The sequence below is a fragment of the Larus michahellis genome, chromosome 2 (genome assembly GCF_964199755.1).
Source record: "Larus michahellis chromosome 2, bLarMic1.1, whole genome shotgun sequence".
Taxonomy (NCBI): domain Eukaryota; kingdom Metazoa; phylum Chordata; class Aves; order Charadriiformes; family Laridae; genus Larus; species Larus michahellis.
Window position 1 is genome coordinate 151,814,950 of NC_133897.1, and position 18,864 is coordinate 151,833,813.

Below are 18,864 nucleotides of genomic sequence, written 5' to 3' on the forward strand. Positions count from 1 at the left end.
CATCATAGGAAAAAAAACATCTACAATGGCAATACCTTCTTTGGCCTATTTTATATGTCATTTTTGAATGGATACTGCCAGTTGTGTTTTATACCTTTCTCTTTCAACACACAAACATTCGTGTTTTCTGTATTCATAAAAGTGAATTAAATGTTTCCATGATATATTCTACAGGTACGTTGCTTAATTGTTAAAACATGCTGTTTAAGCACAAGAAAAGGAACAAAGGTCTATCCTGAGGCAGGACAGCCAAAGAGCTCTAGAGAAAGGAGGTACTCTGTCATAACCATATCTCCAATACATGACTGAATTCTCGTATGGCAGAGAGAAATCATATCTAAAACTATGATTTTCCTTCTTCATATCAGCATTTTTTATTTTTTTTGGCATAAGTACCATGGAAGGGTAAAAGAGAATTTCTTAATACTGTTCTTAACGTGCTTAGTGTGTAAAGAAAATTAATTTTTGTTCAAATTATTCCAAGTAACTATGCAGAACAGTGGGATTTTTCCCCATTTCCACATCTTGTTTGGGGAATTCTGTCTTTATTTCCAGAAATCACAAAATTCCACTTCCATCCAGATTGTCAAAGATATGAACTACAGAGCATTAACATTTTAAATCCTTTAGTGTGGTGATTTTCACTCTTTACATGTTGACATCCATGTCATAAACTAAGATGTATCAGATTTGATGGAAATGGGAGGACATCCTCTTTTCAGTTTATCTAAAACAAATTAGCTAGGTCAAAAGCATATGTTTGTAACAGCTAGAAATAAATCAAGAACTGTGCAAATGTTTTTAATTTTTTCTGAATGTTCTAGAGGACTAAGTAGAGATTCACACGGCTTAGGAGACAATACTTTTAAAAACTTGTTTATTTTGTAGTAGCCTCTGTACCTCTATGCTATACATAAGAACAAATTAATTGGATATTAAGGGAGTTCAGTCGTCATGAGTATGGCAGATGGATACACAGCAGTTCAAGTGCTGTCTTTAATTTGGATAAAATGTTTGCAGAATCAACATGAAGGAAGATTAATAATTACTCATCCCCATCCCCAGGCACCTGTTACATGATGAACTGAAATGTGAGCAGCGGGTCATAATAAAGTCCTAGTTGTCCAAGCATAAATCTGAAGCACAGATTTTTAAACAATAAATGATATTCAGTACGTGGCATACTACTTACTATCTCATGAAGTGAACAACAAACTATCAGCTGTCATCATAGGCATTGTTTAATAATTAAGTGGGATAAAATAATTCATAAATCTCGCGAGATAAAATAGTGCTGTAAAAGCTGTCTTTGTGTGGGATGGAAGACATCTTTAAAAGATTCATCTAGTGATCAGAAAAAATGGTAGGATGGGAGTGAAGTTTTGGTAGAAGATCTGGGAATCTACGAAAAACAGACACTCGTATGCTGCTCTAAATTCGTTCCTCAGGAAAGTCTACGCCATTGCCTCATGATGCAGAGAAGCCAAGGATTATGAGAGCAATATTACCATACATTTAAGACAAATGGTGCTTTCCCTGATTATGTGGACTTACTGGAGCTATGCTACACTTTCTAGAGCCTTGGCACATGATCTTGGATGAAAAGAAACTTTAACTGGTACCACTAATGTATTTGGCTAGCATCACAGAAATATTCTAAGTTACATGCTGGTTGTCACAGTGAGACAAAAATAAATGAACAACAGTAATTTCAAAAGATACTGGCAAATATAAGTATTTTGAGAAAATAGTGCATGATAAAACTGGTAAAAAGTACAAACAGAAATATCAGTTTAAAACAGTTTTTTTCACATTAATATAAAATTAATATAAAAGTAATTGTAAAACTCATCCAGAATTGTTGAAAGTATCCAAGCAACAAAAAGATACAAATGAGACCAGATCTACTTACCAAATTCCTTAGGAACAGTGATAGAATAAACACAGTTGTGACCAACACTATAATTCTTGGGGTAGTTTGGTGATAATACAGTGCCTTCAGAGCCTGTTGACCGGCTTCCACAGGGTGCTAGAAAGTGAAGATAATCACTTTTGAATAATATAGTATCAGAAAAAAAACCAGTTTGAAGTGATTTGTTGTATGTTGGTGTATGCTATTACAGTAAATTTTATTACATTTCTATACTGGATTTAAATCTGTATATCCTGTAAAGTACTGAGTACGTGCAAATTTCTCATATCTCAAAAGAGAATTGATGGCACTTTGCAGTTTTCCAGATCAATTATTGTTTTTCTTTACCATTTATCAACCATCTTAATAAAATAATGATGTGCTTTATACACTGTATGCTATTATGCACAGCCTACAAAACTATTATTCATTCGTATGATGCTTTATACTCTAATAAAGGCATAGATTATGCAGCCTTTCTGCACACTAGTAAATTCTTACTCATGCCAATAGACCCATAATTCAAAATAATGCACAGAACTACTCAAATAAGGAAGCTGTGATTCCTTGACTGAACATGATGTACCACTTCTTTATATCTCAATTATTTGTAACATTATATATATAAAGTTGTGAGTAAACACTTTTCTTTATCACATAAACATCATGTTTATTCTACTATTAATAGCTATAATAGTCGATAAATGGCAGGTAAATAACAATGCTATTTACTACAACAATGTATTTTTCTATGGTTAACAACAGAATTTCGAATTTGGCTTTATTTCAAAATGTCAAGCAAGAAAGAGTGCTTTTTATTCTTTTTCTTCAACAAATGTTCAGGTGCATTTATGTGAAACAGTCGTAAGTGTTACTGCTTTCCTATGTCTATTACTTGCTTCTCATACACACTTTGTAATTTATTAGTTTAATCTATCATTGAGATTATGGCATCTGTTTAGAATATTTATTCTAACCATTTTGAATTATAAAACATTTTTTGATGAGTTTAATGTTAACATATCACAGAATCACAGAATGACAGAATGGTAGGGCTGGAAGGGACCTCTGGAGATCATCTAGTTCAACCTTTTTCCTCTGTTAAGATGTGACTTCCTAAAATAAGCACTACTCAAGGTTTCATTTGCTAAAAAATTTTTTTTTTTTTTTGTGGTATGCTCTCAAAGCATTAGTATCTTCTGAATTATATTAAATAAGGAAAAGATGGTTTTCTTACTAGAATTTCAGAAGTTTTTATCTCATTATTTGTCATACTAAATACAAGCTATGTATTACTGTATCTGCAAATCATGTGTTTTAAGACTTCTTTTAGTTAATTCACACAAAACGTATGGTAGAGTATACCATGGAAAGAATGCACCTTTTAATGCTAGCAACCTAAGGGCCTGTTGCTTTCAGCATGTATTTCTGTAATTTGCATTAACACGGGTTCCTTTCAGTATGGTGTAGGTGCAGAGTTTGACAAACTGAGTACCTGAAACGCGAGCAGATGGCACCTAATGCTCCAGTCTGCATATACGATTTGTAAATGATTTAATGGGCCACCATGAAAGTCATGGTATTTGAAATAGGTCAACAGAAGGATCCTGACTTTTGCTTGTGCGTGTGTGTGTGCATGTGGTAGATGTGGCACATATATTAGAGATTAGCAAATCAGTCAGAACAGTGAACAGGACAAGTCTTGGCAATGCTCAGTACAGCTTGACTGACAGGCACCCACTCTGAAATATGGAGTAAGCACTAAGACTATAACAGAATCACAGAATCACAGAATCTTCATGGTTGGAAAGGACACTTAAGATCATCGAGTCCAACCGAACAACCTACAACCTCTGCCACTAGAGCATGCCCTGAAGTGCCACATCTAGACATTTCTTAAACACCTCTAGGGATGGTGACTCAACCACCTCCCTGGGCAGGCTGTTCCAGTGCCTGACCACTCTTTCAGTAAAGTCATTCTTCCTAATATCTAATCTAAACCTCCCCTGCCACAATTTCAGACCATTTCCTCTGGTCCTGTCATTATTCACTTGGGAGAAGAGGCCAACACCCACCTCTCTCCAACCTCCTTTCAGGTAGTTGTAGAGATCTAATACATATAGGAAATATTGTTCTCTATGACTAACAGAATAATCTCAGTGTCTTCCCTCAATCCAGCATCATGTGAAATATCTGAAATTCATGCTTTCTTTTGAAAACGTATTTAGATAATAGAATTACTAGTACTTTTTGCCAAGAGGCAATAGTGTCTTGGCTGAGCCTGACATCCAGGGACTTATTTGCCTTGAGTTACTTGAAAAACACAAACAAGAAACTCTTCACTAGCTGAATGTGGCAATTTTTTTCCATTAAAACAGATCTGCTTACCAGCTTGTAAGTACTCAAGATTTTCTGTTCCAGATTTGGATGAAACAGAAGAAAATATGGAAGAATATAAGCAACAAAAGCACTAAAACTAGAGAAATAAGATTGCCAGAAAAGCTCATTACTTCTCCCTTTTCTCTTCTTTATTGTTGCAAATTGAATAAATGAGTTACTGCAACAAAGACCAACAATACTGTCCCACTCCAGCACTGATATCATTATTATACTTTCCTAATCAGCAGAAGTAAAATAATGTGCAAATTCAGGCTAAAATTATGATTCCACTGAAGTCAATGCCATTGACACAAATAGGGACAGAATTTCACCCTTAATTTTTAATAAAACTTGAAGTAATAGTACGCAATAGCAATACTTAAATCAATATCTATATATTTAGTACTCAGAATACAGTGGAACATTACTTATAAAGTCCAGATTTTTTATACTCCTATTCTTTTATATTCCTACAAGTTTTGCATTTAAGCAAGGTATTTGTGACTTTGCAAAACTAGTAGTATGCTTAAAAGAGAACAAAACAAAAAAAACCCCAACAGTTTCTTTTAAATAAACATATTTTTTTCCATAAGTTAATTTAACTTAATATGCATAATTTTTCAAACAAACAAAAACAAAATTTACTGCAAGTTTGATGAGTTTTTATTCACTCTAGTGCAATGTCTTACACTACAAATTATTGATATTAATAGTTCTGTATCTAAAATCAACAATGACTTCTGAGTTAATGTCCTGTGGCTATGAAATTTTTTTAATGCTAGGGAAACAGAGAAAACAATTATGTTTGTGTCATACACAGGATTTTTAGACTGTAGACTTTCAAAGTGTTCTTGATTCTCTGATGTAAAGTTATTATTAACTACATATACGTCTAGCCAAAATATTTCACAATATTTGAAAGGTAGTATTATCACAACTGGTATAAAAATAATCACACAAAATACCTTCATAGACTAATGCACATAGGTTTCTAATAGTGATTAAATCCAGCAATTTTTGCAAATTAATAGTAGAAAATACCATTTAGCACCTTCAAAAAACTGAGTGGTCTCATTAATACTAAAGTCTGATTAAAACAAGTTTATTGTCTCTAAAAGGTGAAGATAATGCCATTTTCTTTCTATAATTGATATTAATTAAAATGGTTATATGACCCATTGTCTGAAACATCTAAATGTTTTTTCAACTCTTCAAATTCCATGAAAGCAACATACATCCGCATTGATTATACAGTGGGCACGTCTGTTCGCATAAGGGGACAGGAGGCACAGTACAAGGCTGGAAGCGAGGTTTCCAGCAGGGCTCCTTTAGGTGCAAAGTCTTTCAACTGAGTTGCCTGCAGCCAGTGCTACAACATGGCCAGTACACACTGGACTTAGAGATGAACTCTGTCAGTCTGACATATGTAAAGTTTAATTTGCAGCAACAACAAAATACTTGCATTGAATATTTCATAGTAATTTCTTTCACTTGGTGTCCTCATTCTGGACTTTTTCACTCTGCCCTTTCTGAGTTTACCTTTTCCCGTATGGTTCCTCTCATTGTTTTCCAACTGCTGCTATAATGACTCTTTATCCTCACAAGAATTCACATTCCTGGGTCTCAAAAACAAATGGTATAAAGGAAAGTTGAATCAAGATGTAAGCATACAGCTGACCTTTGCATTCTGAGATAATGTTTAATCATTATATGGTAAATCATTTAGTTCTTATAGCAGCAAGACTACCTTCAAAGACCTTTCTGAATGTATCAGGATGGAAGAAGAGGTTTATTTGGTATTTTAGTAAATCCGTAGGGCTCACTGACTATATTTCTTTCCTTACCTTTTAGGAAATGCTTACTGTAAAATGCTGGAAGTTTCTGGAAGAGGAGATTCTACCCTGACCATTAACATTACTATTCAGAAATCAAAGATGGATCTGGGGTCATGAAACCATAGCCACGGTGAATTAAAAAAATTAATTTGATACAAAAATAAAACATGTTTTTGCCTCTGGAAAATATCTAGTATCTAGTTGTGTGGTTAGATATAATAATTCCACTACCACAGTGCTACCCATTGACTTTCACTTATGCATAATTCAGCTATTTAGGTCTCATTGCCTTTGCATCAGTTTTACAGTGCAATGATGTATTTAATTTACCAATAACTGCAAAGTTAATTACTGAAAGGTTGTGAAAATCAACTTGTCTAATTATTATGCTCTGCATTGAAAGATCTACCTACAGTAAAAATTCTAACAGACCCATCAGACCTAGACACGTAAACTGTATTTAACACCAAAAAAAAGCAACAAATTCTAAGCATCATTTCCCTAGGAATGAAAAAAAAAAAAAATCCTGCAGAATAAAACAAACCAACCAACAAAAAAAAAGTTCAAAACGCAAGTGGTATTGCCTAATGTAATTCTCCAGTAGTATTCCAGTATTTCTAAATAATGTTTGCTTAGACTCTGAAATATCGTATCACATTTTGTATTTATTTCAGCTTTAGTTTATTCTCTGACATATAAAAACACTTCTCAGTATGCTTTCCTTGCCCTGCTTTCCAGGATCAGCAACGGAACACTAATAGGAGAGAAAGGCACTTGACTGTGGTAAGAATGTGATAAGAATCAGCGTATTGATGCATTGCTCACCATTTCCTTGAAACATTTTTAAGTATTAATGGCAAAAAGCTCCTTTTCTGTGTGTGCTGAATTTTCTGTAATGGTATCTTGTCGTGTTAAATAGCACTCCCCACAGCCCTTGAAAAATCCTATCACAACAACAACCACTCCTCATCTGAAATTGGTAAGCTTTTTTATCTGGAAGATTACCCATATTGATCATTAGTAGACATGCACTTTTGTTAAAGAACTAAATTCTACCTTTTTATGGAAGAACATTAGTAAATAGAGAATACAATATAAAATGCATTAACATCAGCAGTGACACCTTTTCTCACATTTCAGCATATTGTTGTAAATATGCTGAACACAACAGCAGTTGTAAAAGAAATGTAGATGATCATCCCAGCACGGCAAAATCACACAGTGGAACCACAGATCCCTGTAATCTACACCAAACTACTGCTATAAAGTAAAATTTTCTGTAGCTCCAGCAAAGCATTACAGGGTTAAAAGCCCCTGCCACGTGCTTATTGCTCATATGTTTTCCATGATGCCTTTGCAGTTTAAGCAAAAGAAAAAATCCACAAGAAAAAACTTCAGTAAAATAACTGTGAAGAATGGACTAAATAGTATAAGAATCGATTTCAGATCTCATCTTTTGAAGAAATGACTATTTTTGCTACCAAGTAGTTTTTCTGCAGCTTGAAGCTTTTAATTCCTACTACCACTTTCAGATTACCTGCTTTCTAGCTCCTTCAGCTGAGATCTAACAGAATTTAATTGTAATTGCAAATTTAAGTGCCATATTGCACCATTCATTTTTAAGCAGTGTTTCTCAGTGGAATCAAAGGGGAATACTGCTTAAAAATGAATGCCACAATATGGCTTTATGTCATGCAGATAAATTTGATTACACAGTTACAAATACAATAAAAAATGAAGAATAACAGTGTATAAACTCTGCAGAAGGAGGAAAAATATGCCTTGAACATCTGCTGATGGGATACTGACTTTTTATCTAATGGACTACTGTTTCAAAACCCAGACTAGGATAGAATAATCATTACAGATACCTAATATTTAGTGAGTTTAAATGAGTAGGTTAAAAAAAAAATTATCTGGGGACATGATGTATCTTTTTAGAATATAATATATTAAATCATTGATTGTTGTTTTTCCTATAATACAATGTCATTCTACTTATCCTTTTTAATCCAAATGACAGTTTTTCAGTTGTAATGACTTCTTACAGTGGTTAAGTCAAGAGTAATACACAAGGAACAGGTAACAAGAAAATAAATATAGTGACTGATATATCAACACCAGGAAATTAAATAATAATAAAAAAATCATGCAAAGGAAATCTTAACAGTTAAAAATATTAGACTAATTTCTTATGAACTTCCAAATTACAGATACTTTTATTGTGGACATCAGCCTGCAAATGTGAATGTGATGAAGCATAAAAAATTGTTTTGACAACGCAGTGAATATGGAAAAGACAATCTGATACAGAAATATATATTTTAGTTGCTGTTTGGAAATCCAGAAATCCAATAGAAATGAAAGGACACTGACAAAGAGAGAGAGAGAGAGAGCACCATCATATGGTAAGAAAGCAGTACTAAAGAAAGCAATAACATAAAGAATATGGAAGCTTTCCATGCTGTTGTCTCTTCAGTCTTCACAACACAGTTTAATTATGGCAATCAAAATTGATTTAAAAAATGAAAGAGAAGCTCAGGACAATATATCTTAATAGTGTTTGAAAACAGTTAGTTAAAACAGAGACCAGCGGGAGCTGGGGAAATCCCCTCAGGAATTCAGAAACTTATCAAAGCAGGACCTGAATCATTAACAGAAACAGAGAAATAATGAAATTATAAAAAAAGAAACAAACAAAAAACAAAACACAGAAATTATGAGTAGCAACTTAAAAAAAAAAATGCAAATGCAGAAATGTAAAACCCAAAGCAATTGGCTAGATATTGCAGAAAAAAGAGAATGAATATTGGATGTGAGTTTCAATACAACATTACTGTAGACAAAGACACCTCTAAACCAGGCTTTCATGTATTAGACATAGAAGGTAACATATTAGACATAGAAGGTAACACCATTCAAGAGTGGTGAAGGAAAAAAAGAAGCTGTTATTTTGATCTAGCAGGAAATTTTGAAATAATTTGGTTTGTTTAGTCTCCAAAAGTGACGAGTAAGATCATGGGTTGACTGGTCACTTTCTGAAGATGTGGTAGATTGAGGCAAAGATTAGAGAAATGTCTTTTTCTCTTTATCCATAAATAATAGGACATAAAATAACTGCCAACAATTTTAGTAAAATCAATTAAATATAGATATTTTCATAACTACTTTGGGGAAGTTTTTTTTTTTTTTTTTGGTGTTTCCTGGAAGAATAAGGCATATAAATATCTGTCATAATGGTTTAATTATATCCAAGCAGACAAGAGACCTTCACCTTTTTATAATTGGTTATGTATTTATATCACTCCATATTAATGGACTGTAACATGAGAAAGGGGTACATTCCATTTTCTTAGTCCTGGCAATACTAAAACTGCAGACTGAACTGTTATAGTTTGATGGGCTCTTTTATTTTTTTCTAGAAGAGGAAGGACAGTATTTCATGTTACAAGGTAAAAATTATAAAGGAAAACACGTTAAGAATAAAGAAGCACAAAAAGGGACAACTCCCAAAAGGTAATTCTTCCAAAATTAAAAAACTATCATAAACTTGAATTATAAAAATGTTTAAGTGTTCAGAAAGATGTATAAGGAAGAAAATACACCTTATAAGGAGAGAACCAAGGAACTCGAAATCTCTGTAGTGTAGCAGAGAAAGATAATTTGACACATTTTAAGGAACATAAGGAGGATAGTACCTGTTACTTTTCAATAAACAGAAGCAAAAGAAAATTTAGCAGAAGCCGAAGCTAACTTTCAACTTACACTTTTGTTCTAATTTTATAAATAAAGTTTATATAAATATCTAACATGCAATTAATCACACAAATTATTTCTATGTAGATTCATTTAACATAAATATCAGATTTTACTTCTAAAACCAGCATCAAATCCAGATAACTTTATGTCTTCAGTTTTGTTCCTTGAAATCCGTAAAACAGAACTAAATGTCTTTCTGAAGCAGATTTTATACAATTGAATATGAGATACGCTTTTACATTCAGGGGAAAAAAATACAAAGAAGAATTGTTTTAGCCTAACTTTAGAAATTATGTTTGCTCTCAGTTTAATTATCAAAGATTATTAGCTTTCAATTATATTCTTTTTTTCCTTACGAACTGCGGTGCATACAATTTAAAAAAGTTCTATATGGTTTTCTTAGGTACTGAAATCACGTGTTGCTTAAAATTAGTTTATAAATTTATTCATTTTAGCTAAGTGTATAGAAAGTCTGAAATTAATTTAGTGTATAGAAAGTCTGAAATTAATTTTCTGATATGAACTAAGATGTGGCTTCCACAGCTGAAAAAAAAGAACTAAATAAAAATTTAAAAATGCTTTTCAAGTCAACCGTCTGCAGCAAAGCTTTGACATGATATTTATGGAACTTATGGAAGAAAACAAACAAACACTTTAAAACAATTTATCTACCAACATGATAAATGAATAAAAAATAACAGAAAAGAAAATTGGCAGTAATAAAGTCTTCTGGGGGAGAACAGTTCAGAGTCTTTCAAGTCTATTTAGATAGCAAGAGGAAAAGAGCATTACATGACAGATGTGTAGAAGTAAAAATAAGTCAGAGATTAACAGAACACATTTTTAGCTACAACAGAACTGAGACATTGGCTCATGAGAAAGTATGAATGAAAGAATGGTAAGGATTTACAGACCTCTTCACGAGATATAATCACCCCTTCCAATCAGAGCCTTTTTCTTCTTTTTTTAGAGGCCATGTAGCTTCTATATTATCTGTTTATTCACCTGTGCACTCTTTATATCTAAATTATATTTCCTTACTTATTTGGTTTAAGAAAGAATCATTCCTATTATGTGACAAAGAGCATGATGACTGCTTCTAAGTAATTCGATAGACAATGCAGCTGAGGTCTCACTGAGAATATTTTTTTTCCATAACCTTAGTGGACAAGGACGTACTTAAAACATCTTTTCATTACATAGAAGGAGAAACCTATAAAATGTGAAGATTAAAGTAAAAATTATGAGCTTTCTTAGAACTCGCTAACATTATGAGTTCACTTAGAACTGCACAAAACCAAGAATCTACTTATTACTAGAAAGCTGGTAAGTGGTATCATCTCCTGAATCTTGTTTGGATAACAAGATTAATTTAGGGGTGAGGAGGCTGTAATGAGTGTATTACCTATCCAAGAAGCCTTGACGTTGTTGTATGCTGCCCATCTGCATGTGTCTAGAATGTCCCTTTACCCAAATGGGTTTTCTTACAGTAGCAGGGAATCATAGCTGCTACAAAGGATAAGCTTTTTCTTGAATTATACGAGAATATTATTACAATACATAAGAAAACTCTGTAATTCCTCAGGTTTCCAAGTGATTGATGATCACTTGGTTTCCAAATGATTTCTAATGTTTTGAGTATGTGCACACATTGTTAGTTTGTAAGGAAACTACAGTAACAATTAATGAATATAATTTTAAATTTGAGATCTTACAACTAATGATAAATTAACCAGTCACTGTAATCTGCTCAATCTCAGGTTTCTTTGCCATCATTATTGTTTATGTTTGCAACACAGACTTTTAAATTAATTTTAAGATGACAGAAGTCCCCACTTTTCAAACTCTCTTCTTTAAGTGATTCCCCCTTTCAATTTTCAACTGGACTTGTAGGTAGTTAAATTTACCAGTGGATTCATACCTAGAAAGTAAATATCGATTTGCTATACCAAACTGTTCTTAAGAGAAAAAAGTCAAACAAGTAAGTTTCCTAGAGAATAAAATGCCAATGTATACCCAAAACAATATTAACTCTAACAAACACAGTTCTGTGGTTAAAAGGGAAAAATATATTAAAATACAAACAGTAAGAACAGCCATCTCAGTTCAACTACTTAAATACCTGATTTAATTCGAGGTTTACATAGGGTCATTCTCAAAGCAGTAGTAAATTAAATATGACAATTCAATAATACAACCGAGAGAAAAAGAAATATACTGAAACACAAATAAGCCAAGCAAAGAACAGGAGCAAAACATTGCTACTTTTAGACATGTATGTGTAAAGAAAAAAACTTAAAAAGAAATATATTTCCCCAGAGGCTGATTCATCTTATCCTGTAGTATTCAGGATAGACATGTGTATGTGTCTGTCTCTCTCAAATTACAAGAGAAATGTCTTTTAAGGTTATTGTAGATGAGGACACAGATTCACATTTCTTAATTCTAGGTTTCTAATACACAACTTTCTAGTCATCTATGCACTCTCTATGCTCAGTAGAGGGAAAAACACATACTATTAACCCCACTCTGGAGAACTCTAGATTCCAGCTACTAACCAATATGTTGAAGAAGATGAGGAAGTATCAGATTAGTATCAGTGAGGGAGAAAAAAAGAAACAACAAACAAACAAAAACAAACAAACAAATAAATCCATAAGTACAATCACATTCACATTAGAAGCAAACAAAAATCATTCATTCATTCCAGAAAGTAAGGAACCAGTACCCAACTTCTGAAACACAGGAAAGAAAATCAGGCTAAGAAACAACTGTTAATAGTAAAACAAACAGTAGTCAAAATAACTGGTCTATAGAATGAACAGTTATGAGCACGAGTACCAATTTAAATACGAAATAGAATAATAATACAAGACTGCCCTTTAAAACAAGCAAACAGACAAAAAATAAAATTACCCACAAAACTCACAAATCGAGACTGCTTTTGCTACACCTGGTGGAAGTGGTTCTATGTACAAAAGAAATACCATTTCTGTAAAGGCCAGTTACATTACTCTGACATGACCAGTAAAGTCTCTGCTTGATATTGAATAACAATGTAGCCTGTCAGCACATGTTAAGACACTTCAACCCCTGGTTACAGTTTTACATAATGTAAGACTAAGAATGGCCATTTTTATTGTGGTGGCCTGACATTGGGTAGACACCAGGTGCCCATCAAATCATTCTATCACTTCCCCTCCTCAGTTGGACAGGGGAAAAAAATATATTCATGGGTTGAGGTGGGTTGAGAAGGACAGGAAGAGATCACTCACCAATTACCACCACAGACAAAACAGACTCAATTTGGGAAAATTGTTAAGTAACTTAGAAGTATCTAGGGGGCAGGTGTCAAAAGGACAGGGCCAGACTCTTTTCAACGGTGCCCAGTGACAGGACATGGGGCATTGTGCACAAACGGGAACACAGGAAGTTCCATCTCAACATGAGGAAAAATGTCTTGACTTTGAGCATGACGGAGCACTGGAACAGGCTGCTCAGTGAGGTTGTGGAGTCTCCTTCTCTGGAGAGATTCAAAACCTGCCTGGATGCACTCTTCAGTGATTGCTTACATTTAAAGCAAGATGACAACAATTATATTTCTAATTTTCTATGCATATCCATTGCAAGTCAAGTTTTGGGCATGCATGAGGAAAGCAAATCTCTAGGAGAGCAGATAGACTAGGAAGGAGAGGAAGAAATACACAAAAAAGATGGAGGCCATGGTTTAAAATTACACAGTCCTGACAGTTTCTGTTCCAAGTTTATATAGAGATGACAACAAAACTTGGAAAGACCCCAGATTCACAGTTTTCATCAGACTCCAAAGATCAACTTTCTTTCAGAGCTGATTATGTCAACAGCAGTAATGTAATCTTGTAAGTGTAAACACACATTCAGATGAACATCCTGTCTATGTCTGCTATGTCCATAAATATTTTTAATAAAATTTTAAGTCCATCTTCAATTATTTTTGGGGATACCTAAAATCTTCTTTTACTTAACCTTCCTTTTGATTTCCTTAACCTTCCTTTTGATTCCTTGTATTTTAAATACAAAATTAATTCAATATGTTACATGCAATGAACTGTACTGGTTAGAAATGCTTTAAAAATTCAGAAAGAAACTATTTCCTTTTGAGCCCTGTTAAATCTAATACTTGATTGGTATTTTTGATTTTTTATTTGATTGATTTTTGATTGGTTTAAGAAAAAGAGTTGTTAAAAGTAACATGATTTCTGTCATGAATAGTGACTGTAGATTTTAGTCTGATAACTGAAACATCATTCTAACTTCAGTTGAGTTGCTAGATTGCAATACAGGGGAATACCTATGTTACCCACACAAAGCAAAAGTTAGAAAATCACTATCCTCTTTAGAGTACACTGAAACAACGTAACAGTTTTTGCATTTGAAAGTGTTTATTTAACAGCCTTCACTTCTGAACATGCCCAAGACTAGTCTATGGAAGTTAAACTGTCCACAATTAAATATTTAATTACAGGTATCTTTAATAATTCTGTTAAAACCCAGTATTGAACGGATACAGAAAAAAACAAGTATCCACTCTCTGAAGAAAAGGAATCATTGCAGCTATTTTTTCCTAAGATTTTTAGTAGTCTTTGAATTATGTTATTCACAGAATCATAGAATCATAGGGTTGGAAGGGACCTCTGGAGATCACCTAGTCCAACCCCCCTGCCAGAGCAGGGTCACCTACAGCAGGTTAAACAGGAACGCGTCCAGGTGGGTTTTGAATGTCTCCAGAGTTGGAGACTCCACCACCTCTCTGGGCAGCCTGTTCTAGTGCTCTGCCACCCTCAAAGGAAAGAAGTTCCTCCTCATGTTTAGGTGGAACTTCCTATGCTCAAGATTGTGCCCGTTACCTCTTGTCCTGTTGCCGGGCACCACTGAAAAGAGCCTGGCCTCATCCTCCTGACACCCTCCCTTTAAGTATTTAGAAGTGTTGATGAGATCACCCCTCAGCCGTTTTTTTTCCAGACTGAAGAGACCCAAATCCCTCAGCCTTTCTTCATAAGAGAGGTGTTCCAGTCCCCTAATCATCTTGGTAGCTCTCTGCTGCACCTTCTCCAGCAGTTCCTTTTCCTTCTTGAGCCGGGGAGCCCAGAACTGGACACAGTACTCCAGATGTGGCCTCACCAAGGCAGAGTAGAGGGGGAGGATGACCTCCCTCCACCTGCTGGCCACACTCTTCTTGACGCACCCCAGGATGCCATTGGCCTTTTTGGCCACAAAGGCACATTGCTGGCTCATGGTCATCCTGTTGTCCTCCAGGACTCCCAGGTCTCTTTTGGATGGGCTGCTCTCCAGCAGGTCAGCCCCCAACCTGTCCTGGTGCATGGGGTTATTCCTCCCCAGGTGCAGCACCCTACACTTGCCCTTATTGAATTTCATAAGGTTCCTCCTTGCCCAACTCTCCAGCCTGTCCGGGTCTCTCTGTATGGCGGCACAGCCTTCTGGTGTGTCAGACACCCCCCCCAGCTTTGTGTCATCAGCAAACTTGCTGAGGGTGCACTCTATCCCCTCATCCAGGTGAATATATTGAAGAGGACTGGACCCAGTACTGACCCCTGGGGATCACCACTCGTCACTGACCTCCAACTAGACTCTGTGCTCCTAATCACTACCCTCTGAGCTCTGTCTCTCAACCAGTTATCTATCCACCTTACTGTCCATTCATCAAGCCCACTCTTCCTAAGCTTCCCTATGAGGATGCTGTGGGAGACTGTGTCGAACGCCTTGCTTAAGTCAAGGTAGACCACATCTACCGCCCTCCCCTCATCTATCCATCCAGTCATGCCATCATAGAAGGCTATCAGACTAGTCAGACATGATTTCCCCTTGGTGAATCCATGTTGAGTACTTCTGATAGCTTTCTTTTCCTCCACATGCCTTGAGATGACACCCAGAACGAGCTGTTCCATCATCTTTCCAGGGATGGAGGTGAGGCTGACAGGCCTGTAGTTCCCTGGCTCCTCCTTCTTGCCTTTTTTGAAGACTGGAGTGACATTGGCTTTCCTCCAGTCCTCAGGCACCTCACCTGTTGTCCATGACCTTTCAGAGATGATGGAGACCGGCCCAGCAATGACTTCCGCCAGCTCCCTCAGCACTCGTGGGTGCATGCCATCGGGGCCCATGGACTTGTGACTATCTAATTGATCTAATTGATCCCTCACTCAATCCTCCTCAACCCAAGGGAAGTCGTCTTCTTTCCCCGTTAATTCCCCTAATGCCTGGGTTCACAGGCCTTTGAGGAAAGTCTTAATCCTTAGGGATGCTATAAGACAAAAACAAAGCAAGGTTGCCAAAATTTGTGTGTCTGAAAGACCTTCACAGGTTGTTTACTTGTATCACTGGGATTCTGTAGTGACCAGCAACCCAGAGAATCTTACTTGCTGCATCTCAAATCACTGAGTTGAAGAAGGTATAAGGTACAGTTTTATTTCTCAGTATCAGAAAGATAGATTTAAGGCACTTTGATTCAGCTGATTAAAGGTATTTTTAACTGCATTTCTCAACAATCAAAGACTGTTTTGTTTCCTTGTAATAAAGATTACATTTGAAAATTTCAGTTTTATTTTTCTCAAACCCTGAGCTCTGAGAAACAGACTCTTCTGTATCTGAAGACAAGAGGCAAACATCACTTTCATGTTATATTTATTTGTTCTAGTGTTAATACTGACTCATCTGAATGTATCTTATGGGCTAGGATGCTCTAAAAAGGAAAAAAAATATTCTTTAAGTATAATCCTGCTAGAATTTTACTAATCTGCAAAGGATTAGGCATAATGATTTCAAGGTAATTTACCTAACTACTAAAAGCTAATTTTGTATCATCACATGCCTATGCTTAGGGTTATTTCTTCTATAAGCATTTATCCTGCACTTAACAAAAGTGAAATTGATGCACATTTTACTAGTCACACAGTATTGAGGATTATCCCTTGTGCATTTGACCATAGATTTGATTACACAGTATAATTTTGGGATATCTGTGAGCTTTGTCATCTCAATTTTATGTGAAGTTGTATTGGATGACACAGTTCCTAACACAAATATGTATGCAGTCTTTGTGGTAACCTTCCTTTATTGTAGCTTCTTGGGTTTTTTGGGGTTTTTTTTTGTAAATAACAGAAAACCCACCATCACACCAACAACTTTCAATTGTATTGTATTACATGTCCTTTAAAAATTAACCTTTTTCCATGGAAATCTGTCAAAGGTTTTAAAAAATTCAGTTATATGGTATCAACTGTTGTTAAGTTCATTCATATGCTTGTTGAGCTCTGAGATTTCCCGTGAAGCTCCACATTCCTCTTCAAAAGTTATATTGATTTTTCTTCAACATGTTTAACCATGCATCTCCCAGTTCTGTCCTTTTTTATAATCTCTACCAATTTTCTAAGTGTGGAAATTGGTTGATTGCTCATCATGGAAGATTTTTTACATGTTCATCACCTTCCACTACTTTGATAGAAAGGCTAATGTAACCTTAAGGTCAATATTTGTACTCAAACACTTCATATATATGTAGGCTGTTTCAGAACTCCGCAGAAATGACTGTCTCGTCCTAGCAACTTGCTATGGTTCTGTTTATTGATGTTCTTTAACATCTCTTCTATAGCTGCTTCCATTTTGACACAGTTCTGTAGAGACAAGGGAATGGTTCTAATGCATGACTTCTCTGGTTATGTCAGTAACGTAACATAGCAAAGCATAGGATAGCATAACATAACATAACATAACATAACATAACATAACATAACATAACATAACATAATATAAAATATAATTTACTTAGCTTTCCTGCAATGGCATTGTCCTTGAATTCATTTTTGGCCTTGAACTTCTGTTGGCACTTTAATACGTTTCCTACTTTTCTCATCTTTGAAAAAGTGTATTAGTGGTTAGATTAAGTTCACATGTTCTAAAGTTGTTTCTCAAAACTCTGCTGGCCACACTTTCAACTACCCTTCTTTGAACATCATTTCCTGTTCCTGGAATAGATATTTTAATTTCTATTAGATTCCTGACTTCGTTGTTTCACCACCTCTTTTAGTGATCCTTTTATATTTTAATTCTGATTGATGAGACTCTAAAATGGTATTTCTACACTATTTCCAGGTCACCGGTAAATACTTACCTTTTGCTGTTTTCTTCAAATTCATTTCAATGAACTTCCTCAGTTTGATATAGCTCCCAATATAAAGTCAAAATTACTTTTACTTTTTTCTCTTCCCTTCCTCCCAGGGTGTCCAATTTGGGTGCATTGTTGACACTTTGGATACATTCAGAGCACATTATTGTCGCATTTACTCTCATTGAGAAAATCGGCTCTGCTTTAGGCCAGCTGTTTCTCTATTCCTTTGATACTTTTATCTTAATGTTGAAAGAAAAAGATGTTAACTGAATCACTAATATTTGAACTGGGGATAATTAAAATATCACTGTAATGTTCTCTGACCTTCAGTTACTTATATGTGCTCTCAACTGTAACTCTAATTATAGCTTAATGTCTGAATATAACTTTTGTTAAAAATTCACCCGTGAACCAAAACAGTCTATTTCCTGGCATGCTACATAAGTAAAGCTTTAAACTACCAACTTAGTCAGTAACTAAGTATCAAAAACAATATAAAAATATAAAATGAAGTGCAGTACAACAGATAAGGAAATGTAACCTTTTAAATGCATAAAAACAAAACAACTTCTGTGGTCGTTGGAGTACATAAATGTGTGTTAGAGTTGTAATTCATTATATTTACTTCTGTTAGTACTCAGCTAAACTTCAGGATATAAAAAAGAAATATATAGTAAAAAGGTCCTAGTGAATACCTAAAAACTAGAAGTAAAGATTTGTTGAGGAAGATACTGTTCCTTCAAGAAAGTGTGAGATCAGCAAAAAGCTGTTATGCATGCTGATTCTGAGTGAAACATCAAAAAACATGAGATTCTAAA

The 18,864-nt window shown here is 34.9% G+C and overlaps 1 protein-coding gene across 3 annotated transcripts in view; it reads right to left on the reverse strand.

Moving 5' to 3' along the window:
* Positions 1–18,864, reverse strand: part of CSMD3 (CUB and Sushi multiple domains 3) — a 684,352-nt gene that overhangs the window by 169,330 nt on the left and 496,158 nt on the right. For all 3 annotated transcript variants that reach the window (XM_074577705.1, XM_074577704.1, XM_074577703.1), the window contains one exon: positions 1,913–2,029. In XM_074577705.1, the coding sequence (XP_074433806.1) occupies positions 1,913–2,029 (117 nt within the window). The remainder of the gene's footprint in view (positions 1–1,912; positions 2,030–18,864) is intronic.